The 25,284-nt window shown below is 44.9% G+C and overlaps 1 protein-coding gene across 6 annotated transcripts in view; it reads right to left on the bottom strand.

The window, feature by feature from the left end:
- Window positions 1-22,198, bottom strand: part of Dlg3 (discs large MAGUK scaffold protein 3) — a 61,263-nt gene extending 39,065 nt beyond the window's left edge. For 3 of the 6 annotated variants that reach the window (XM_070040268.1, XM_070040270.1, XM_070040271.1), the window contains exons 1-10: window positions 21,503-22,198; window positions 18,266-18,319; window positions 17,956-18,006; window positions 17,444-17,568; window positions 17,061-17,230; window positions 16,580-16,716; window positions 16,089-16,233; window positions 15,308-15,467; window positions 13,535-13,691; window positions 13,050-13,152 (exon numbers count right to left, since the gene is read on the bottom strand). In XM_070040268.1, the coding sequence (XP_069896369.1) occupies window positions 13,050-13,152; window positions 13,535-13,691; window positions 15,308-15,467; window positions 16,089-16,233; window positions 16,580-16,716; window positions 17,061-17,230; window positions 17,444-17,568; window positions 17,956-18,006; window positions 18,266-18,319; window positions 21,503-21,859 (1,459 nt within the window). In that variant the 5' untranslated portion in view covers window positions 21,860-22,198. Of the gene's footprint in view, window positions 1-13,049; window positions 13,153-13,534; window positions 13,692-14,569; window positions 14,762-15,307; window positions 15,468-16,088; window positions 16,234-16,579; window positions 16,717-17,060; window positions 17,231-17,443; window positions 17,569-17,955; window positions 18,007-18,265; window positions 18,320-21,502 lie in introns of those variants that run through there. The other 3 variants (XM_070040272.1, XM_070040273.1, XM_070040274.1) reach the window with 2 other exon arrangements.
- Window positions 22,199-25,284: the final 3,086 nt, after the last annotated feature.

Raw genomic sequence — 25,284 nt, 5'->3', positions numbered from 1 at the left:
AGGAAAATCTACTATCTGGAAATAATTGTAGACTGGCCCAAAGCAATGCCAAATCAATAAGTACATTAAAAAAACAACAAATTATTCAAGCTATGTGAGAAAGCAGAAAAGTAGCAAACAAGCTTCAACATGGGCAAATACTGCTTAAAAATAATTTTGTATCTACTTTTAGAACAATGGGTAAGACCTATGACTAACCCTGAACAGAGAAACCTGGTTGCCACTATTCTGAACCCTGTAGTCACAATGTACTTCCTCAGTCACAGTCACACACGCTCATACACACAGCCAAGGTCCTAGATAACACCCTGAAGGATAATGGGGATAAAATAAAAAAAAAATAAGACATACTAGATCAGCATGCCATTAAAACTCCAACATATTCCTATCAACTGATTGTTCTGACTCCCAAAAACCATAGTGAAGATGCAGGAAGTGGTAGCTGCTAGACAAATTGATGTATAAAGTAGTATATAAGTTTGTTACATTCAGCCATCTTGTCTGAAATGACTATCAGGCACCAGTAACTCATGCCTGTATTCCCAGCTACTCAGGAGGCTAAGAATCTGAGAATTGGGGTTTGAAGCCAGCCCAGGTAGGAAAGTCTGTGAGACTCTTACCTCCAATTAACTACCAAAAAATCACTTGAACTGTGGCTAAAGTGGTAGAGTGCTATCCTTTGACAAAATAAATAAATAAATAAATTTTAAAAATAACCCTCAATGACAGAACCCAGGCCCTGAGTTCAAGCCCCAGGACTGACACAAAAGAAAGTACCTTGATTTCATGTCAAGCTTAGAGAAAATATGCTAATAATGGTGCTTCTGCCTCCATTTCACCCAGTAGATCAAGGTAAAAGCTTTCCTCTATTTCAAAGGAATTTTATACACCATTTTTGAATGTAAGATTAAGAAACCTTTTAACTCCTAAGCTAAAGTATATGCCAAGCCAACCCCCAAACAAAATACCTCATGTAGAAAACATAAATATGAAGGCAGAATTACACCAGTTTCTTGCTAAGTGATGAGCATCCTTTTTCAAAACAATCTACTTAACAATGATGATAGAACATAGTGACAAAAACACACACCTCTTGCTAATTTGAGCAATTTTGTAACCAATTTCTGTTTTACCAAGACAAGAGGGTTTTGATTTAAATGTTTCCCATAATAGTTACTCCCACAGAATCACAAACTCTGACAATCTTCATTGCAAGTAGCAACTGAGTCACCTTTAGGTCAAGTTTCTGTGGAAGGAACTAATTAAATGAAACCTTAAGAAAAATACCTCTAGTTTAGCTGTCAAAAACCTGTGGTCATCTTTAGTAATAGATTCACAGTAAGATAGTACAGAACAAAATAAGAAACTTAAAATCCGCTCTCTTTCCCGGCTCTCTCTCTTTCCCGGCTCTCTCTCTTTCCAGCTCTCTTTTTCTCAGCTTTCCCAGCTCTCTTTCCCAGATCTTTCCCAGCTCTCTCTTTCCCTGCTCTTTCCCAGGTCTCTTTCCCAGCTCTGTCTTTTCCCAGCTCTCTCTCTTTCCCAGGTCTCTTTCCCAGCTTTTTCCCAGGTCTTTCTCAGGCCTTTCCCTGGTCCCAGCAAGTCTACTGAATAAACCTACCCCTTACTTGAAAAATAAAAATAAAAATAAATAAAATAAAGAAACTTAAAATCCAAATCATGTGTGTGTAAAATAATTTTATTTTTAATAAGAGTGGCTCTTCAGCACAGCAAGGCTGTGATGGATTATTTAATAAATGATACTGAGATAATTCATTAACATTTGGAGCAGAAATTAAGTAAGTATACTAGTTTACATCATAAATATACTCCATAAATATAAAACAACAACATTAAGTAAAATAAAACACAAGTAAGTTTTTAATCTGCTTTTAGGATAGAAAAGGCCCTTCTAAATCTATGGAAAGAGGAAAACTACACATAAAACACTGAAAGAAAGATGGGCATTATAGGATGTATCTGTAATCCTAGTATTTGGGAGATAGAGGAAAGAGTTAGTAAGTTCAGGGCCAGTCTGTACTACATTTGAGGACCTTGGTCTAAAAAAAGAACAGAAACACTGGAAGATCTGAATATATAAAAACATAAAATATAAGCAAAAACTGGCTGTATAGTTTGATTGCTATACACCTAGCATACTCAAGGCACTGACTTCAATACTCATCACTGAAAATAAATAAATAACAAAAGGCAACCACAACCTGGGAAAAGTCTTTGACATATATCTACAAAGAATCAATATTCTAAGTATATTGGAATTTCTATATATCAGTAAAAATAAATAAACTCACTCTATTAGGGAAATAAATGAGAAGAGGCAAGCCTACTAGGCATGATAGTGCACACCTATAAACAAAGTACTCAAGAGGATAGCAAGTTTAAGACCAGCCTGGGCTACATTAGCAAAATCTTTATTCAAAAAAAACTAACTAAATAAATAATATTTTCCTATCAAATTTTCAGAGGTCTTCTTTAAAAATAGTCCATATTGTTAAGAATCTTTTTTTTCTTTTTTGTGGTCCTGGGGCTTGAACTCAGGACCTATGCACTGTCCCTGAGCTCCTTTTGCTCACGCTAGCACTCTACCACTTGAGCCACAGCGCCACTTCCAGCCTTTTCTGTTTATGTGATTCTGAGGAATTGAACCCAGGGCTTTATGCATGCTAGGCAAGCACTCTACCACTAAGCCACATTCCCAGCCCCTGTGGAGAATCTTAAAATAAACATCTTAAGAGTGAACAAATGCAACAGTGGTACTCACTAGACACTATGTGGAAAATGAACTATACAACTTATGGGTGGGGATAGGAAGGAAAACCTGGGAGGGAGCAAGGGAAGGGGTGAGATTGTCCAAAATAAATGTACTCTTTATCTGACTTATGTAACCATAACCCCTCTGTATATCACCTTTATAATAACAATTAAAATATTTACAAAAATAAAAATAATCATTCTTTTCCACTCCTAGCAGATGTGAAAGCCAATTCGACAAAAATACATCAAAAGCCTTAAACATTGCTCATACCCTCTGACCTAAGAATTCCACTTAAAGGACTCTATCCTGAAGAAATGGTAGATTCATAAAAATCCATGTACAAGTATATCATCAAAGATATATAAAATCAAAATACTTGAAAGAACCAAAATGCCAACAACCACTAACAGGATAAAATGCTATTTAAATATTGCAACAATTTTTTCAAATAACATATACTAATCTGGAAAAATGTTCATTACATAGGTGAAGTTAATGGAAAAAAATATGAAACTTCTTCAGTACAATCACCTCATCTTTATTGAGACAAGGTCTTACTATAGCAGCCTCTGGAATGTTGGCTGGACATGCATGTACCACCACATCTGGCTACTAACCCATTAGTAAAATAGAGACATATTATATGATATATAATCATACATATAATATATATTATATATGATTATATATAATATATGATATATAATCATATATAATATGATATGTATTTTATAAGATATAAATATATAAAAGTTTGGAAAAATACATATAATATTTATCTCTTTAGTTCATTTTACAGATGGTTTGAAAATTTTCTACCTTGTATTTTTGTTTTTTCCAATTTTGTATGTCTGTAATACTTTGCATCCAGGAGAAAATAAATATTCAAGTTGAGATGGGGAGGCTATTAGAAGACACATCAAGGTGGACCCAAGGACTAAGTTATGGTATACTTGCACTAGAAACTTCTTTCCACACTGCTCTTGGCCCATTATGTTACTTTGGTGCTATCCATTCAACCAGTTCTAGATGAATCCACATAAATATATTAAGGCCATTATCACCTAGTCATTTTACACAAAAATGAACCAAAGCAGTCTTGTCAATGCCTTATTGAAACACAGATATACTTTCATAGTCCAGCCACCTTGTCAACTGAGAAAATTTTATGTGGGTGACTTGTTTGACCTTTTGAAAGCAAGGTCATAAAAACTGTCAATAATCCAGTCTGGAATTTAATAACCCTAGACTTGCAAAAATGTTTTTCATTTTGGAAATCCTGATGCCTACAATATGTATTTATATAAATATGCTAATTTTCTTCCTTTAGTCTAATCAATTTTTATCACTCAATTTCATCAAGTACAAAAACTGAAAAAACTCCTAGGGCCTTTGCCTTTAAAAGGTATCTAAATTCAATGAAAAATAAACAGAAGACCATATCAAGAGGAAAGATGAGGGAAAGACAAGACCCTTATTAAAACAAGACTGCTATTAGTTCAAGACTGAATGATTTAATAAGAGTCTAGGTAAAAAAGAAATTAGTAGGGGCTGGAAGGTGGCTCAGTGGTAGAGTGCTTGCCTTGCATGCATGAGGCCCTGAGTTTGATTCCTCAGCACCACATACACAGAAAAAAGCTGGAAATGACTCTGTGGCGCAAGTGGTAGAGTGCTTGCCTTGAGCTGAAGAGCACAAGGACAGCGCCCAGTCCCAGAGTTCAAGATCCACAACCAACAACAACAAAAAAGAAAGAAATTAGTAAACTAAATTCATAACTCATTTCTACTTACCTAATACATGAGTTCAGGTAGAAAACCACATCAATGATCATTCTGCATAGTCCCTTAATTTTACAGGTCAGAAAACTGAGCCCCTAAGAAGTAGACTAACTAAAGTAGGGTCATTCATCTACTTAAATTCAGAAATTGAACCCAAGGCCTTGGCTTCTCTGACAAATATCTATATATAGATATCTATGTAGATATCTAAGATATATGCTTATACAAAAGAAGAACAAACAATATATTTTTTAAAATTTCAGTGACACTGGTAGACCCAAATAACTCTACTTCTACTAGTCCTCTAAAACAACAAAATAATTATCCTATTGTCAAATATAAGGGTAAACCTTTAAACAAAGCAACATTCAACAAGCAATACATTAAATTAGAAGGAAACCCTAAAAAGCTATAATTACATAAAAAAAGAATTCATTCTCATTACTATATATTATTCTTTTTATTCTGCCCCATCAGAATAGAGAAATGGATATTTTACAGATACCAAAACTCCTAGGACTTTGACTTGAACTGCCTGCCAGGGCATGAAAACACCTGTCTAGCTAAGTTCAGAATATTGTGCCAAATCTAACTACAATGTCCTTGAGTTACACTCTGATAGAGAAAAGCCCAAGACAACATACACTTGAAGCTGCAGAGGACAAATCTGTAAAGAATTAAGCTCAGTTTATAAAACAAGGTGAGCCTGACAGGGTGGAGCCACTTGGGAAAAATTTTGTCTGTTGTTACATTATGACTGGGCAATTCTGCACCTAGATGGGAACTCAAGAGAACTGAATGAACTTATTTACACAGGAAGTTGTCTACGAGCCTTCACAGCAGAGGGATTCACAGTAGGGAAAAGGTGGAAATGACCTATTATGTCCATCAGCACAAGAATGCATATACAAAAATGGTACAACCCCAAATGAAAATAAGGGGATATGCTACAACATGGATGAACCTGGAAAACATTACACTTAAGGGAAAGAAGCCAGGCACAAAGGGCCACAAATATTTCATTTATATGAATTAGCCAGAAGAGGCAACTTTAGGGAAACAGAAAGTAGATTAGTAGCCTAGGGCTAAGGGAGGGAGGAGTGGAGTGAAATGTGAAGTGACTGCTAATGGGGACAATGCTTCCTTTGGGGCTGACAAAAAAATGTTTTAAAATTGATTGTGGTGACAGTTAACCGGAAATTCTAAAAGCCGCTGAGATGTACATTTTAAATGGGTGCATTTGTTATATGGTATATGAATTAAATCTCAATAAGCTGGTTCCAGGGGAAAAGGTGGGTCCTATCATTTTTGCCAGGTCAGCATTTCTAGTTAAAACTACACTCAAGCCCTAAAACCCTCAAGCAACACAGATATAGGAGAGATGGTTCTTCTTCTGGTCCTTCTAATCATTTGAAGAATAATACAGTTGGCTTGCTCAGCTCTGGAGTCAATTTGGAAATAAGTGAGAACCAAATTAGGGGACCAAAAGAGCAAAACTGAACTATGAACAATAAGCAAATTGATTTTTAAAATTTTACTATCACTTTATCACCCTGAAACTTCCCCATCCCCGCTCATTAGTAGCCATGAAGAAATGCAAAACCATAGTGAAGTATTTACACCTACCAGGATGGCTGGAATAAAAAAGACTGACACTAACAAGTGCTGAGGAGGATGTGGAAAGTGGAGTGTTCACTCACTGCTGGTGGAAATATGCAATGGCACAGACCTTGTGGAAAGCAGCCTGGCCAGGTTAAACATGGTGTAGCCATATGACCCAGCAAGTTTACCTAAAGGAATGTTGTATTCAAGAAAAATGTAAGCATATGTCCATGCAAAAACTTATATACTAAATGAATGACAGGAAAGTAAAACAGGCTAGGAATGGGGGGCGGGTGCAGGAAGAGGATGAATACAGTCAAAGCAGTTTATTTTGCATGTATGAAAATAGAACAATGAAACCTATTGCAGTTGTTTTAAGAAAAGGGAGTGAGATAGAAGAGTATGATAAAGGGGGTGAAGAGGTTAATCATGACAGAATGGATACATGTGTAGAAATATCATTACAAAAACTAACATGCCCAGCACCGGTGGCTCACGTCTGTAATCCTAGCTACTCAGGATGCTGAGATCTGAGGATTGTGGTTCAAAGCCAGCCCAGGTAGGAAAAGTCCATGAGACTCTTATCTCCAATAAACAACTCAGAAAAGGAAGTAGAGCACTAGCCTTGAGCTGAAGAGCTGAAAGACAGCACCCAGGCCCAGAGTTCAAGCCCCACGACTGACAAAAAACAAAACAAAACAAAAAACTAACATACGTACTAGTGACTCATACCTATAATCCTAGCTCCTCAGGAGGCTGAGATCTAAGGATCAAGGTTCACAGGATAGTTCAGTGAGAATCTTATCTCCAATTAATCACTAAAAAGCTGGACATGGAACTGTGACTCAAATGGTAGAGCACAAAAACCTCAGGGACAGCACCCAGGACCTGAGTTCAAGCCACAGCACCAACACACACACACACACACACACACACACACACACACACACACACACACATACACACACACACACACACACTAATAAAAAAAAACTTGTACCCTGATATTCATAAAGCATTATTAATAATAGTCCCAAAGTGGAAACAACTCAATGTCTTTCAACTGATGAAATATGATATATGCATATAATGGAATATTATTCAGCCATAAAAATGAATTGTTGATATATTATTATTGATTTTTACGGTGAATGGTAACAATCTCATGCTAAGTGAAAGTCAGCCCCAAAAGAACACATACTATATGATTCTATTTATATGAAATATTCATAATATAAATCCATAATGTCAGAAAAGAGATTTGTGGCTGGCTATCTAGGATTGAAGGGGATGGGGAAGTTTCAGGGTGATAAAGCGATAGTAAAATTTTAAAAATCAATTTGGAAAAATTTAAAAATCAATTGTACACTGTGAACATTCTAAAACCCACAGGCGTGTATAACCTTATGAATGAACTGTTAAGGTCATAAAAAAAATGAATTGACAAGCCTCAGGGTGGAACTCAGTGCTAAAGCCCTTGCATGGAGGAGGCCCTGTGTTCCATCCCCAGCACTGCAACAAAAGAAAAAAAAATACAACTCCATTTCTGTTGAAGAAATGAGAAATGCCTACTTACTACATTAATATTCTTAGGTATGCATACATTTGCTATTAAGTCAAGCAAACTTGCTCCCACCTTTTGGCTCCTCCGGGGAATCCTACACACTCACAGTATCACTCTCTGTAGTAAAGGCACTTCCTTCTACAGGAGAAAGGCTCCCTTAGGCCTGATACCTATGGCTTACACCTGTTCAAACCTAGGCCAGGCAGGAATGTCCCTAAGACTCTAATCTCCAATTAGCCACCAAAAATCAGAAGTGAAGCTGTGGTTCAAGTGGGAGTGCTAGCCTTGGACAGAAAAGCTAAGGGATAGTGCCCAGCACGAAAAATAAAAACTAAAATGAAATTCTCTCTTGGGCTTCTAACAGTTACCATGCCCTGCTCCCACTTCTTTTGGAGCAGCAGTTTGTGGGCATCCGGACAAAAAATGCTGAGATTTGGGGGTGGTATCTTTGCTGATATATCTTTTCAGATATATCTGGGTAGGAAAAGGGGGCTTACAGCTGCTAACCGCAGTGTAGACTAGTGGCAAAAAAAAACCCAAAAAAACAAAAAACCTGGATCCAAAGTTCACATAAAATCTGCCCTCAAGCTGGGCACTGGTGGCTCACACCTTTATCGTAGCTACTCAAGAGGCTGAGATCTAAGGAGGTTGGTTCAAAGCCAGCTGGGGCAGCAAAGTCTGTGAGACTCTTATCTTGGATAATCCACCAGAAAACCGGAAGTGGCGCTGTGGCTCAAGTGGTAGAGTGCTAGCCTTGAGCTGAAGAGCTGAGGGGCAGCGCCCAGGCCCAGAGTTCAGGCCCCACGACCGACAAAAAATAATAATAATCTGCCCTCAAATGTGGATCCTGCCCCTTACTTGCTGTTTGACCCTGAACAAGTGATTCAACTTTTCAGACCTTCATTTTCCTCATTTATAAAATGGGGACAATAACATCAGTCCCAAGGGAAATACCTTGACAATACTGACAAACATATCTAGAAGATACAGATAATGCAACAATTCAACAACTATGTGCCAGGCTCCAGACTAGATGGTGGGGACATAGAGACAAATACTAGCTGCTTTCAAATCATTCACAGTATATGCTTCTTTTATGATAGCAATAGAAGCTTCACTTTCAGGACTTTCTTTTGTCTCGATATAGTTTCACCTCAATGCTTGGTAAAAATCATGCTGATAGGGTAGTATTTATATTTATATCCTTCACTGTCAAACTCAGGGATGATACTTAAACATTATGAGGAGAATATCCCTTTATTCTTTCAAATTATTGTCAATACCATTCCCTAACTCTTCCAGATCTTACTGAAGATGTTTCCATGGTGAAAGTATGCTTATCCCCACACATTAAAATAAACTATGGAAAAATTCACTCTATCTCCGTGTACCCCCTCCATGTCTGCACTGACATTTCAGTTGAAAAAGCTGCTCACAAAGGATCAGGTCCCATTTTAGCTACTTCAATGACCAATTCAGTCATTGACCCTGATTTGGAGATCAGGGTCTTCTCTAAAAACAAAAAGGATTTCCAGAATACTCCTAGCCAAGTGTATAAGCAGAGATAGACACACAATATCTAGGAGGGAAATGTAGGAAATTTGCAAAATGTCCTAATAGCATGCCCATCTTTCCCTTACTGGAGCAATTCCACAAATCACACAAAAATATTGTTTATTTCAGAATAGTGTGGAACAGAGACTTTTCAAGAGCCAGTTGTTTAAATTTTTCTATCTGAATTTTAAACAGGATTATATATGCCCAAGAACATAATGCTATTTTTAGCAAATAGGTAAGATTGCTGTGTCCACAGCAATCAGGAGTGAAACTATTAAAACAGCATCTCTCACTGTGGTACCTTTGTCATTTGACACTTCAATTCATATTTTAATATTTTCCAAAGCTTCATCATAAAAACACTTGTAAAGCACCCATACTAGGCACGATACAAAGCCCACAGAAAGGCATAGTCTATGCTTCATTATATTTTAATCCACATTAAACAAGCCATGTATATAAAAGAACCTAAAGGTTTGAGCATTCCCAAGTTGCCATCTAGCCCCAAGTGTCCAGGGGAAATACGTTAGGAAGAAACTATCTCCTAAACCTACCACCTTTCCAATGTTTGCCCTCTTTTATACATGAAAAGGAGAAAGGTCATGACAATTTTCTGAATTTTCTGTGGCAATAGAGGCATGCTCTCAGTCATTGAACTGTGGACCTAAACAGGGGAATTGGATGCTATCTGACTTATATCTCATTAAAGACATTTATAAAGACATAAAAATGTTCTTAGTCTGATTGTTATAATTAGTCAAAGCTATTTTTAAGCTTTCATGCTAAAGGCTGCACTAGTTCAGCAGCAGTGCCTCTACATAGTCCCTTCCCTTCTTTATATATCTTTCTTTCCCACATTCCTTTCCTAATCTTTCTTCTTTTATTTTTCCAATGCTTTTTCTGTTTTTCTTCCACTCTGGCCTAGGTCTTAGGTCTCTCTATTACAGCTATAATGTATGCCAACTGATGTACCTCAGGATTAAATGGACTGCTGAACCTGGGCATCTTGCCTTCATGACCTTAGTGAAATCACATTCTGGCTCTCCTGTGGTTGTTCTAGTGCTCTTTTCCAGCTCTTACTGTCTATGGGGAAAATTCTAAATAATGAACACTTACTTGCCAGATAACATACAAAGTCTCTCATTTTTGCCAACAGACATATATTAGGATTAATCATTTTGTAAATATCCGCTCTGATGCAATCTCCCAAAGAAGTATATTTATTTACAAAATGATCAATATGGAGTCTTTATTTAAAAAAAATACTTAATCAAAGAACATCCTGAGTGGAGAATGCTTGGTAGTTTCTAAGCAGATTCTAAGCGTCCTCTTTCAAATGAAACAAAATAAAGCAAAGCTTTTGTATGTTGGGGTCCTGCTGGATTTAGTAAAGAAAAAGAAAAAAACAACACTAAGACAACAGTCTTTCTAAGATTGCCTTAGAAGTGATTCAACTAAAGCTCGAGAGAAGAAAGGCTTTGTGGAGCAAGTGTTAGAAAGACCTGACACAAGACAGCACCTCAACCTACATTATAAACTCTAGAAATGCTCAGAGAGCAATGAAAACTGCAAGAATCTCTGGATCCGAGTCAACTTGCAATTTTTTATACAAATCAGTTGCATTCCCCCAACAAAAGTCACAGAAATATGTAGTCACCAGTTTCCAACATACCACCACCAGACCGACTCCCAGTATTGTTTCCATTTGTGTCCAAGAACACGGAATAAAACTGAAAGAAACATCAATTTCTCTTACACACACATACACGCAAAAAAGTATTTCCTTTGCAGAACCTGCACTACTAAGTTGTTGGCAAGAAATGGATAAAAACTAGTTAGTTGCTAATAAGAAGTCCAATGACCTGTTCTGAGATCAAACCACACTCTTATACATCATAAAGACAATAACCCTAGGGTGCATTCTTTGCCAGGAGACAGAAGGCTAAATGTGGACAGAAATGACTCCAAGGATGTATTTGCATCCCTCTTTCCCACTAGCTCTGAGCCATAGGCTCTCCTGGTAAAGTTACCTCCCTGAATCCAGTCCCCATCGGAGAAGCCTCATGCAAAAAAAGGTGGCAGGCCCTCTTTCCGTGGGTTCGACCTCAGGGGGAGGGGCGCAAAGGAAAAATGTGGGCGCTTGGTCACCGGGATCCCAGCCTGTCCCTTCTCCTGATCGAACTAAACACCTGCCAGTAACAGTCCCTTCCTCCAGTTCAGGAACTGGCCCTCAGGCCTAAGCGTTCAAGGAACCCAGGCGCCGCAGCCTAGGGGACAAAGGCCAGGCTTACCAAGGGAGGGGAGGCAAAAGAAGTTGGGCACGGAATTAAACCCTTCGGAACAAAGAGGAGGAGGACACGAGACTCTCAAGCCAACTGCGATTGTTCCCCTAGGTTGGGTGGAGAAATGCGTGGGGGGGGGGGGGAATGGGAAGACTTCGAACATTCCTCTGACGAAAGGAACCAGGGCGCTGGTGGGGTGCAGCAGCTGGCAGGAAGGCGGCTGCCGGCAGGAAGGAGGCTGTTGGCACGACTGAAGCTCTGGAGCACGAAAGGGGCACAGACTGGGTGAGGGGAGGTGATGGCAAAGAAGTTGAAAGCCAGAGAGGCCCCAGTGGAAACCACCCTCCCCTCCCCCATTGCTCAGCTCAGGACCGGAGGGAACCCTCAGGAGGAACTCGGAAAGGGGGCCGGTAGTACACTGCGAAGGTACTGGTGGAGAGCGCAGAGTTGGAAACAAAGTGTTGGGAAAAAGGCTGAGAACAGAACTGTAGAGAGGCTAGGGGGGACTGTAAAGGGGCCTGACCCCCGTCCGCCCCACCTCACCTGGCGCCGGGTCGGAGTCCAGGTCTAGTGCTGAGGAAGTGCCAGCTCCGGCCAGCTCCTCCGGCCAGCGCGGGAGACCACGGACACAAAGCGGGGAGCGCGGGAGGAGTGGAGGAGGGAGAAGAGGGGGAGGGTGAGAGGAGGAGGAGGAGACGCCCGAGGCCCGAGGGGGGAGGGGAGGGGCACCCCGCCGCCCTCCGCCTGGGTCAGAGGGCGGGGCGTACGGTTGGAGGGCTGCGTTTGACCGGCCAATAGTTATCCCGCCGGCCGGCAGGCTAGGGCGCGCCTTCCCGCAGCTCACCTCGACACCTGGGTCTTGGCTGCCCCAGCCAATCAGATGTGTTCATTTGCATGACTGGCCCCGCCTGATCTTCCCAGCCTGGTGCTGCTTTCTCAGAGTACAAAGAAAGTCCCCCTCCTGGGGGGCGGGGGGGAAAGTCCACTTTAGATCCCTTACACCAAAAAACAGTGTCGCTTTTTCATCACGAATAAGGGTCTCTTAGTCGTTTAGATGAGGGGAAAGAAATGGGGGTCATAGAAATTTGGTGCAAGATCTTTTAGGGTGGATTTTATCCACCCTTGAAGTCCAACTAAGAGTTGTTCTCCCATTCCATACCACACAATTCCCCGATATTTGCTTCTGAGCCCTTCGCCTCCCCTCCCCTTTTCCAACCACCCTAATCTCAGTGCTTCTTCCCGTAAACTGCTGCCCACTACTGGTTTCGTGCAGCACTGCAGCCCCTAGCAGGCTCTGAGCACAACTTTGATTAATGCTCCCAAACCAACCAAATCAATTAACCCCTGTCCACAGATGGAAAAAGAGAGGTTACTGCACTGGGGTAGCAGAGACCTGGCCAAGTGGCTTTGCTACATGTGGTAGAAAGAGACAATATTTATTATAAGTTGTAATTTCCCCCACATCATTTCTTCCCACCTTCCTTTATCCTACCTTCTGGTCTGTACTGGGCCACAATGGTGACTGACTGGCCAGCTCGTTTTAGAGCAGCAGCCGCCTGCTCATGTGTTGCATTCCTCAGGTTCACTCCATTCACCTGCCCAAAGAGAGTAACTATGAGCCACCCCAAAGGCTAGAAAGAGTCCTCTGTCATAGCAGTGAGAAGACACGGATAGCCCATCTCTCAGCCTATTTAAATATGTTACCCCAAAGCCCAAACTTGCTCTGCCAAAATCAGATCTGAAGGATTTGGCAAAATATCCTAGTGTAATAATTATCATCGTGGAAGTCAAATGCCAAGCGGGGTTAGGATCTACAGGCTATTTCTTCCTCAAGGATTTCTATGAAGACAATTTAAAAGTTCTCCAGTCCTTGGCCCTCCTCTTATCTGAAGAAGCCTTCCTTGCAGGAAGCAAGGATTCCCCTCCTCCATTTTAGACTGGCACACCTCCCATCCTCCCACCTCAACTTTGTCTCACCGATAAGATCCGGTCTCCCCTGCGCAGCTCCCCACTCAGGTCGGCTGGGCCTCCTGCCAGGATGAAGGAGACAAAAATGCCTTCTCCATCTTCTCCTCCTACAATGTTGAAGCCCAGGCCTGTGGAGCCTTTGTGCAGGATGATCTTGCGGGGCTCTCTGGTGGGAAAGGATTGACAATATGAAAGCGACAAGGAAGTATTGTTACTGTGAGGGTCAGCCTGGAACAACACTCACACTCACTGTAAAAATCAGAGTTTGGTTCCTGTGTATGATACCCTGTTCCTCCCTTCCTTTCTTGAAACCTGCTTGGTTGCTGTTTTGTATCAGGTGCCAAGTTTCGGTTCCTCTTTTCTCCTCCTTCCGAAATTCTTGGAATCAACTTCCCAATGGACAATTCATGATGCTCTTGATTCAACAAACCCTTACACTGAACCCTAGAATCCAAATCTCAGAGTCCCCTCAATGGATCTCCTCTTCCCCAGAGTCTGCTGTCTATCAACCAGTGAGATGGGGCCTGTGAGCTAGTTATGGGCAGTGAAATTGCTCTGGATTGATGGTACTCACCATCCATAAGATGTGTATATAAATTTATACTTGTGCCTCTACAGTCTCAAAATTTCACCCACCAACTCTGTTCCTCCTACCTTCTCCCAACAACATACAGGATTTGGTCAGCAGTTATCACTGTGTAGCAGAGTGGGGGACTAAACATGTGGTATACATGTGCTACACGTGTGGGGGACTGAGATAAAGAAATCCCAGATCCCCAAAAGGTGCTTAGAGGCTAACTGAAGAGAAGAGACAAGGCCATAAAAAATCTGGCTAAAGCTAACAACTGCACTCAAGGAGCCCGTCTTTAAATGGTCAAAGTGTCATCAAGATAAGAGTAAATACCTGCCCATATACACAAACTCATTCCCAGCACAATCTACAGGCCCACCACCTTCACTGGTTCTAGATATCTTTCCTTAGAAGAGCCCCAAGTGCCAAGCCCGACTCCTCTCTCCCTCCCAGTTTCAGGATAATCTCCCTACCTGGCATCCCCTCCATGCCGAAGGGAGATGAGCGGCCAGGCCCACCTCTGCGAAGCCCTTCTCCAAGCAGAAGCCGAGGCTGAGCCCAAGCCCAGGGCTAAGCCAGAACCTGAGAACTTTTGGGTCCTCTCCATGGCTCCTCTGGTTGTCCCCCAACAGCCTACCCTTCTGGCTCCACCGCAGCCGGCCCAACAGCCTCTCAGGCCCCACCCCGCAAACCTGTCCCCGGGAATCCTGGCCGGCCCGACCAGTTCCACCGCCAGGCCTGCAGCTGCCGCCGCCGCCGCCGCCACGGTAGGGAGGGGCAGGTCCCTGCGCGGCACCCCTGAGGGCCAGTCTCTCAAGAGTCCCACCAATCCCAATCCCATCGGCTACTTGGCCTTTCAGTTATTCAGAATGGTTTGTAGCACAGGGGGCTGCAAAGTGTCTCAGGGCAGGAAAGCCTGGGGCCCTTCCACCTCTTCATACCCCCCACCCTAAACCCAACTCCACTTTTGGATCTAGGCCACTCGCTTGGCACTCCCCCTGATGGTGGAAATTGTCCTTGCAGCCATCTCTGCCTTCTGGAGCCCCAAAGGGCAGACATCCAGCCCCCAGACCTCTCAGCAGGGAGTGATGAAGGCCTAGTTTCTCTTCTTTGTCATACTTAAAGGAAGTCTGTCGCCAGCCTGAAACAGATTCTTCTCCTTCTCCCCGCCCCCGCCCTCCTGGGTGGGTCGAAAGAGCTGAGGAACTTACCTGGTGAAGTCCTCCTCCACCAGCATGTGCCTGGGGATAGGAGAGTAGCGGGTCGGGGGAACCTGAGGGGGAGCAGGGTAGCTGACCTTGCTCTCCACTGCCCCAAGATAACCCAGGCTGGAATTATGGCTTATGTGGTTGTCAGCCAAGGCAGTAAAAGCTGGGATCAAGAAAGGGAGACAAAAGTTCAGATATGTTCCAAGCAATTACCCCCTTCCATTCAAGTATTTATCCCACTCCCTTCTTTTCAATGACTTTTCAACTCACATCCCACTTCAGGTGCAAAAAACGACCAAGAGATGCTGATTCCTCAGACCGCTCCTCCCCACTCCATCCACCCCCCACCCACCCACCCAAGGCTCCTCCTCCGCAGTCCCTTTTCTAAATCCTGGGCTCACTCCTGTGACTCTTAGAAAGAGCTGAAGTCAAGGCAGTCTACAAAGAAAGGCATGACTAGAGGTGTGACTAATAATAATCCCTCACATCTCTGTAGCCTAATACAGTTTTCCAAGGGCTTTCTCATCCATGATCTCATTTGATCCTATGAGGAAGGCAGCACATATATCATTAGGTCCTCTGGGCCAAAGAGGAAACCAAACAGGTTAAAAGGACTTGTCCAAGGATATCGAGCTCCAAGGGACAGCTGAGACCTGACAGTTGAGACTCAGTTATGAACACTATTCTTTGCACTTGCTCTCTTAATGAGGGACATGGATAGTTTCCCCTTCTAAACCCAGGAAATAGAGCTTTGGGTGAGGGGCAAGGGCTGATAGGTACGTACTGCTGGCGTAGTCAGGAGGAGCATACATGTCGTTGAGGTGGAGGCTGCCTGGTTTGGCCACCTTCAGATAGACCATATCGGATGTGTTCTTCAGAGAGGCCACAGCTTCCTCATGTCTCACATCCTGAAGATTGGTGTTGTTCACCTAAAAGAGGAGGCTTTGTGTAGGATTTGGGAGAAAGGAAGACTCCCGGGAAGCCTGAAGAATGATGCCCTTTCTGTGAAATTCCACAGTGTTCTAATAAAGGTCCAAATATAGTATCATAAAGACACAAGACAGGCAGGAGGTTGGGGTAAGGGCAGGTGAGGGTATCCCTACCATGGAAAGAACTTGGGCCATGGTATCTGGGCAAATACAGGTCATGATATTCTTGAAACTCCCTAATTACCTACTCCCTCAGTGAGGTTTAGGTGGAATGAGGGTACCAGAACTCCCCCACCCTATCCCCCACACAACTACCATTTGGGCATCCCTGTGAAGGCTGTCTCACCGCCAGCAGCCGGTCCCCAATCTGTAGGCGTCCATCTTTCTGAGCAGCTCCCCCCTCAATGATCTTGGTGATGTAGATGCTGTTGTCTCCTGGGATGTGCTGGTTGCCAATGCCCCCAGCAATGCTGAAACCCAGGCCTAAATGACAAGCAGCAGAAAGTGGGAGAGGGACACAAGGGGAGGTTAGTGTTCAATTCATTCCAAAGCCAACTCCCCTCCTCCAGGTGTCATACTTCCTTCCCTCCCTACTACCAACCTCCCCCCTCCCCTGGAATCCCAACACTAGGTTGGCTAATAAGGGTATAGACCTGAAGCCAAGAAAGACAGCTGTGAGCTGTAACTGGAGGGTGAGGGGGGTGGTCATGCTAAGAGTAAGGCAGATCCCTTCCATTCTTCATGGGGGCCAGCCAGAACCTGCGGTTGTCAGGGGTTGGGGGGGAGAGAGGGGTAGTCTGTGGCTAGGGGAACCTGGAGGGCCGCACCTTTGGGCCCTTTGAGCAGATTGACCTCCATGATGGTCTCAGGTGGGGGCTGTCGCCTCCGAACCACCAACCGCACCACCGGGCCTGCCTCCTTCAGCGCCTCCACAGCCCGGCTGTGTACCACCTCCGACACGTCCACCTCATTCACCCGCAGCACACAGTCATTCACCCTGTGGGGGAAGCCCAAGAGGCATGACGCTCTGCTACCACCCCCTTCCATCCTTTCTCCTACTGTCTTTCTCCCCTGTCTTCCCCTCCCTCTTTCTCCTCACCCTCTTCCTCTCAGACTAATGGAGAGGAAGGGTCATCCTGCAAGTCTGGCGTTTCTCCATTCATCTCCATCCTGCCCTTTCACCCACAACCCTACTTCCAGATCATCTTACCCCAGCCTCCCATCCATGGCAGCTGCTCCACCAGGGATGATCTTGGTAATAAAGATGCCAGGGTCATCAGGGACATGGGGGTTGTCAATGCCACCTGCAATACTGAAGCCCAGGCCAGAGTTGCCCTGCAGAAGGTAGGTGAAAGGGCACAGTTGTTTCACTCTGAGGACAAAAGGAGAGTTCTGGTCCACCATCTCCCTCTATGTCTCAGAGATTAGCCGGGTGCTGGAGCTCATTCATCAGAAACCTGGCAGTTTACCAGCCCCTGTTGACCATTCTTATCAGGAGGCCTTGAAAATCCATCCTCTCCCCAATTCTCCGGGCCTTGGCAAGCAAGGTCAATTAATATTTGTTAGCAAGTTGATTGACTGATGCAGTGATGCAGCTTCCAAAGGCCTCTGTTGCCCTATCCTCTCAATGGAGGCTCTCACATGATGCTTGAATGTGCTGTTCAGGAGCCTCCACACTCCTGAATCCAGCCCTCCCTTCCCTCTTTTGTCCTCCCCACTCACCCGTTCGAGTACTATCTCCTCATACTTGAACATGCCATCGCTGCCATTCACCTAGGGAAAGACATAGGCACTCTCCTCAGTGCTTCCTGTCCCTCCTTCCAACCATTTGCCCTCTGGCCAGCCTGCCCCCTTCCCCACTCCCACCAAGATTCCAAGCACACCCAGGGCACCTCTAGGCCAAAGATGGGGACAGGCTGACTCCAAGAGGTCCACTCCCCTCCCCTTGTTTCCAACCATATCAGGCCAAACCCAGCTGCTCATTTAGTCCAGATCAATTGTCTGGAACTGAGCCAGCCAGTGGTGCACTCACCGAGAGGCTGGGCTCCAGGGCCTCGGGGCTCACTAGGAGGGGTGCAGGGCTGGCCTAAGGGGATGGCAGAGATGGAGCATGGAGGGCAAACCACACCACACCCAGCATTCATAGGGGGCACCTGGTCAAGGAAACCTCCCCTTCCAAACCACAGCTTTGTTTTGCCCACCATGGGAATCCTAGACTCCTACCATGTCACAGCTGGAAGGACAGCAGACACCATCTTGTCCAACCATTTTATAGGACACCTAGTGACACTGAGACCCAGTGAGTTTGGAATGTGCCTGAGTACACTGGAAATTACTGGCAGAGGGCTGTGTGTGGCCAGAACATGGCTTCTCAGATTCTTTCTGGATTAAATCAAGCTTCAAGGACACTGATGCTTTGACCATTCCTTCTTCCCTCAGCAGATCTTAAAGGAAAAGGAATACCTTAGGAGTACTTCAGAGTACCTTAGGAATCCTCATTCTATCCCGCCTTCAAGTGGCTTCAAGGACCCACCTCTTCAAATGGATAGAAGGAGTCAAAGACCTAATTCATTTTCTACCAAGGGATGTTAGACCCTGAACCTTTTGTGTGTCCAGGAGAAAGGGCCAGGGATAGGATCTGATTCGGAATCTAAAGCCAATCCAGGGGAAGGTTAGGAACAGGGTAGACACAATTCCCTATGAGGGAGAGATATATGGCCCATGGATGCTGAATTAGCAGCAAAGCCCATGGTATTCAACCCACAGTAGCCATGGAAGGAGAGGCAGGGAAGGGGTCAGAAACCCAAGATTGGTTTGATCAAACCATAGAGGTGGCTTTCAAGGCAGGACACACTTGTGGCCTTTTTTTTCCAAGAGGAAATCTGATTCTGTTCAGATCTACTCCATGATTTCACAAATCCCTAAGAATGGAGGAGCTCTTGCCTCTCACCCCAGGTATCCTGGCATGGTCCCTAATCTTTTTCTGGCAGTGCTGTCCTTTTCCTGACCCCTTGGCCCAGAAGAGGAGAGCTGGAAATCTAGGATGGGAGCTGTTTCACATGTCCTACTCTCCTTCCCCCTTCCTACCCCACCCCATACACCTTTAGCTTTGAGAAGCATAGAGAAGACATGGAGAGGGGTGGAGTCATGCTAGTCAGACCCATTTCTGGGTCTGACCTCCAGGACTTCATGCTGTATAGCCTGGGAGTCAGTGGAAAGACTCTAGCTAGCTGCAGTCTTGTCCTGGTCCCTCATCCCAGCAGGAAAAATGTATGACTGTTCAGAAACCCCCACACCAACACAGCTGCCCGAAATGCCATGCAGCAGACACCGGATAAAGGCTATCCATGCAGCTCTCTTATGCATCTGGTGTGCCATGTGTGCCCACATGTGACAAGCCATGCTTCAAGCACATTTCAAGTGGTACCCAGTGGCTCCCAGCTCTAGTGGTCCACTCTCCAATCCCTATCCCATCCCCACTCAGACATCTTGCTCAGAGGGCCAGAAGCCATCCAGGGATTATTCCTAGCAAAAAAGAAAAAAAAACCTAGCCAATTGGCTCGAACCTATGATTGGCACTCATCTTCCAGCTGGGTAGGACAAGGATTAGGGGTTGCTTGCAAAGGGAGGATCGAAAGAGAGAAAGAGGGCAAATGATAGGGAAGGATTCACTGGAGAGGGCAAGGAGCCAAGGCAAGGGACAAGGAAGCGGTAAGCGTGGACAGACAGAAGGCCAGAACAGAGGATGCTCCTCCCCACGAAGTCCCCACCTTCGCTTCTGAGCAAGAGCACATCCTATCCCCTGAGGAGGACAGAGACGACCAGTATGGTCACCAGCTTGGGGCAGTCAGCACCTGCCCTCGACAGCAAAGCCTCTTCCTCCTCTCAACCCACACAGGGGGCTGCAGAGCAAAATAACCAGACAGGCCCTCCGCAATGTGAGCCAGGAACCTGGCTCTGCCGGCCCAGCCTCCATTTTGCTGCTTCTCCCACAGATGCTCCTTCCATTTTCTAAGCTGGCAGTTTAGGCTGGGAGTGGAAGCCAGAGTTGTGCCCAGCACCCAGGGGTTCCCAAGCTGTGCCAAGTCAGGTCCAGGGAGGCTAAGCTTGCTCATATCTGGGGGTAGCTAAAAGGGACCTGCCCCACTGGGGCTAGCTCCTGCACCAGGGCAGCTGCCCCTTGGCTAGTTCCAGGCACCATGCCTGCTCTGGAGCAAGGAAGCATTCATTCCTGCCCCCCCCCTTAACATACACACTTCAGAGCTGCTTGGACAAAAGAGTCCATCCTTCTCAGCAGCCTCTCAGCCTTCCTTGGGACGTGTCTCTAGCCTCCTCTCCCTCCCCTCCCTTGCCTGTCAACTGCCTCTCACAAGAGACAACACACACACACACCACCACCACCACCACCACCACACAGAGGCACACGCATGCACACTCTTGCAGACACTTGCACACACACATACATATATATACATATGCATATATATATATATATATATATATATATATATATGCAGCCATATACATCCAAGCAAATCCAGCTATCCTTTCAGCCTCATCTACACGGGACACCTCCATGATTCAGAGAGACAGCCACACATGTCCATGTGCACATTCACACACAAAGGGACTGGGACTAAGAAGGGCTCATGGCATCAAGGGATGAAGCTCAGCAAGCAGGCACATGGACTCCTCTACATAGATTCACAGGAGCTCTCCTGCCTCCCTTCACACACTCTAGCACACACACACACACACACACACACACACACACATGCCCCCCCTATGCAGAGCACCATGCCCCCTCCTCCCCTCCTGTGGAGACACACACCACACACAACCCCCGCAGAACCTCCCGCCCCCTGCCAGACATAGAGACACTGCCAACCTCCCCCTGCCCCCACCCCACTGAGAGAAACCCAATTCCCCCAAGCAAGAAAATGTGCCCCTTCGCCATACCTTCACCCCCTGAGATACATACAGCTCTTTCCAATCTCCTCTAAATAGACACACACACACACACACACACACACACACACACACACACACACACACACACACACACACACACACACACACCTAAACAGACACACAGGGAACCACACATTTCTAGCCATGTCTCTGCCCAGCTGCAGTGCTAGAGCTTAGGGTCCACAAGCTTGGAACCCGAGCAACCCCTCTGCACCCCAGGCCTCTAGGCCCCCCACTCTCCAGCCCTCCTGGGTTGCCCTCCCACCCACCCCCACACACACCGTCCGCTAGTCCATACCTGCTCATACCAGTCCCGGTTGGTACAGGTGCACTCAGGCCACCAGCTGGGGCCACTGCCGTTGAGTTTGGGGGTGCTCTTGCCTGGGACTGGCTTTGGAGGCACTGGCCCCACATCTCGACCGGTGGGGATGAGCTTGGCCTTGGTGCGAGGGGTGGGGGTGGCTCCTGCTTGTGAAGGCAGGGTCTGAGAGCTATAGCCCCCATAACTGGAGCTGGCTCCATTGCCCCCAGCTGGCCCGTAGGGGTCGGGCACCTGCCAGTCTCCATAGCCAGGAGGCTCAAGACGCCGCAGGGCAGCCAGGCGGGTCACCTCATAGCACTCAGGGCACTTACAGCAGTGCTGGTGCTTGTGCATGGCACTGCCCCCCGCGGCTCGGACCCCCCAGCCCACGCCAGTTTCCACGCCGACGCCGACACCGCCACCGCCGCCAGGCTCTCGGGCACACTCACACTGCTCTGACCAGGAAGGGGGGGGCACCCGAGGGGGCGCCCGGGCGGAGCGGGGCCTGGGTCCGGGCGGGCGTCCTGGGGCTTCTGCCCCCACGCTGCCCCGCACCCATGGCTCCCCCTCCAGCACTGGAGGCTCCGTGTCGCCCGTCGTGGCTCCTGGGCCGAGGCCCAGTGGCAAAGAAGAAGTGGGAGCCCAGGCAGTGGCTGGATGCAGCGAGGACCGCTTCTGCTCTGGTCCCCAGGATGAATCTGAGTGGAGTCAAGAGCATCTCTCCCCGGCTCCCTTCTCAGTTGATTCCAGCCAATCAGCGTAAAGAATCAGGCAGCGGCAGCGGCAGCGGCAGGAATGTTAAACAGCCGCTCCTTAAAGGAACAGAGACAGAGGCGACCCCAGGCTCAGCCCCAGCTCCCCAGATCTCTGGGGTAACGCCGATCATGAAGTTGGAGTGAATGATATGGGTCACCAGAGAGTTCAAATGCACGGCCTCGTGCCCTTATATCCCCAATTTCAGCCCCTCTTCCATCCACTCCACCCCCCCCCACTTCCAAGAGGGAGTTGCAGGGAGATGCTCAATGGGTCCCCGGGCTTGCTCTGAGCTGGAGCTACCAGAAGTAAAGACTTGAGGCAGCAGAGCGGGCCAAATGGACGTTGAAGCAGAGAGAGGAGAGAGAGAGAGAGAGAGAGAGAGAGAGAGAGAGAGAGAGAGAGAGAGAGAGAGAGAGAGAGAGAGAGAGAGAGAGAGAGAGAGAGAGAGAGAGAGAGAGAGGCAGACAGAGACAGACAGATAGACAGAGACAGACAGACAGACAGAGACAGAGACAAAGAGACACAGACAGTGACAGAGATAGAGACAGAAAGAGATAGAGACAGAGAGAGACACAGAGAGAGAGGGAGGAGGGAGAGGAACAGGGAGGGAGAAACATTCTCTACTCTGAGGAAAAGGACAACATATAAAGTCTGCTTCTTTCAGTACATCCCCACCAGAACCATTGTTCTCTTCTCCTCTAGGCCCTGAAATGACTGTGACCTCATACTTGACCTTCTTAAATCCATCACCAGTGTGGGACTCAAACCCAAAATAGGTAGTAGTAGAAAATGACTTTTCCAAGGCTAACACACCTCTGTCTCTATGGTGGTTATGTTGGGGAAAGGAGCTGCAGGATGCTAAGGGAAGATTCTAGGACAGGAGGAAAGGTAAGAACAGAACTAAAGTGAGAGAAGCCATTCTATGGGTCTGGAGAAGCCTCTCCTGGCTTAGCCTGTTGGAAAGAGGAGGAAGAAGGTAATAATCCAGGAAAATGATGTCTTTTTCTTGTTTGCTTATTTATTTAGTCTTTCTATAGTCCAGGCTGGCCTGGAAGTCACTATCTTCCTGTTTCAGCCTCCTGAGTTCTGGGATTACAGGAGTACAACACCATGGCTGGCTTTTTGTTGTTCTTGTTTTGTGATTACAAACAAGTAACTGAGTCTTTCAAAGTCTTAAGTGCTTTACATGCAAACAAAAACCTCACCAAAGCAATATTATTATTGTCTTAATTTTGCCAATGAGAAATGGGGTTTGAGAGGTGTTCACATTGCAAGGTAACAGTTGAAAGGGACAGAAATAGGATACAAATCCTTACAATGGGGACTCCAGAGTCTATGCTCTGAAGCAATCTAATACAATTGGTATACTTTTCAAAAAGTTCTCCTCCAGAATTTAGATCTAAGTTCAATCCAACAAACATTCACTGGGCTCCTATTTTGTTCAAGACTTTGACACGAGTGCTAGGAATACAGAAATTCAATATATATTCATGCCATATAGTGCTCGAGGATTTGGGGATGTCCCAGTACACTGAACAAAATAAAGAAACCAAATCTCTGCCTTACGTACTTTGAATGCTTTGAGGGTGCACAGACAAAAAAATAAGTACAATGGAAGTGGAGTTGTGGTTCACGTGATAAAGAGCCATTCATGAGCAAAAGAGCCATGTAAGAGTGCAAAACCCCGAGTTCAACTCCCAATAACAGCACACAAAAAAGTACAATAAATAGTGGATTATTTAGTCCCTGTGGACAAAAGATAAGATGAATTGGCAATGGTAAAGGAAAACCAGGTTGTGATAGTTTTCAAATATTTTCTAGCTCCACCTTTTATATGAAAATTTCTAAACATACAGAAAAAATTGGAAGAAATTTATAGTGAATGCCCAATTACCCTAAACCCAGATTCTCAGGAACATTTTACTACATTTCTCAGGAACATTTACTACATATCCTTTCAACTTTTTAAAAACACAAATTTAACAATGTACAAAATTCAAAGAATAATACAATGATTGTCTATAAAGAAATGTACTCTTTACCTGACTTATGTAACTTTAACCACTCTGTATATCGTCTTTATAATAATAAAAATTTTAAGAATAGTACAATGAACAACACCTCCATATAAAATCAACAAGTGGCAATAGTTTCTTATATTTGCTCTGTTTGCTCATCTATCTACCTATATATTTTTCTTCTCCATTTGAATAGAATTTTCATTACAGTTCAATGTATATATTAGTACTAAGGATATTATCCCAGACATTTATACTGTTAAACACTTACAAAAGGTACCAATAATCCTATTATCACCAAATGTCATCTAATATTTAGTCATCTAATATTTACTTTATAATTTGTCAAATTTGACTTTTATGTTTTTTTGAAAAAAATATTACAATTGTATCAGTCAAGATTTGTGGCTTTAGCCACTTTTAATCTGGAACAGCCTTAAGCTACAAAACATAGTTTGTTTTTCTAGGCAGGTGCTCTACCATTTGAGCAATGACCACAACCTTCAAAAATATTTTAAACTTCATCACTTCCAAAAAAGAATATTTAGGGCCAGAAGTGCAGCTCAGCAATATAGTTGCTACTTAGCAAGCATGCCGCCCTGAATTCACACCACAAAAAATACCCCCAAAACTCAATGACAAAAATATCTTAAAATATTTGTAGATTTATATGCAATAGTACAGAAAGGGCTTGTGTATCCTTTACCCAGTTTCCCTCAATGATTACATCTTATATAATTACAATGCAATGTCAAAATTTGGAAATCTGGGCTGGGAAGATGGCTCAGTGGTAGAGTGCTTGCCTTGCATGCATGAGGCCCTGGGTTTGATTCCTCAGCACCACATAAGCAGAAACAGCCAGAAGTGGCACTGTGGCTCAAGTGGTAGGGATACTATCCCTGAGCTGAAGAGCTGAGGAACAGTGCCCAGACCAGAGTTCAGGCCCCATGACTGACCAAAAACAAAAAACTTGGAAATCCACGTTGATAACATATATATACACAC

This window comes from Dipodomys merriami, unplaced genomic scaffold, assembly GCF_024711535.1.
Source record: "Dipodomys merriami isolate MVZ:Mamm:240054 unplaced genomic scaffold, mDipMer1.0.p SCAF_3, whole genome shotgun sequence".
Classification (NCBI taxonomy): Eukaryota; Metazoa; Chordata; class Mammalia; order Rodentia; family Heteromyidae; genus Dipodomys; species Dipodomys merriami.
Note: the sequence above shows the minus strand (reverse complement) of the source record. Positions and strands in the feature narration are given on the sequence as shown.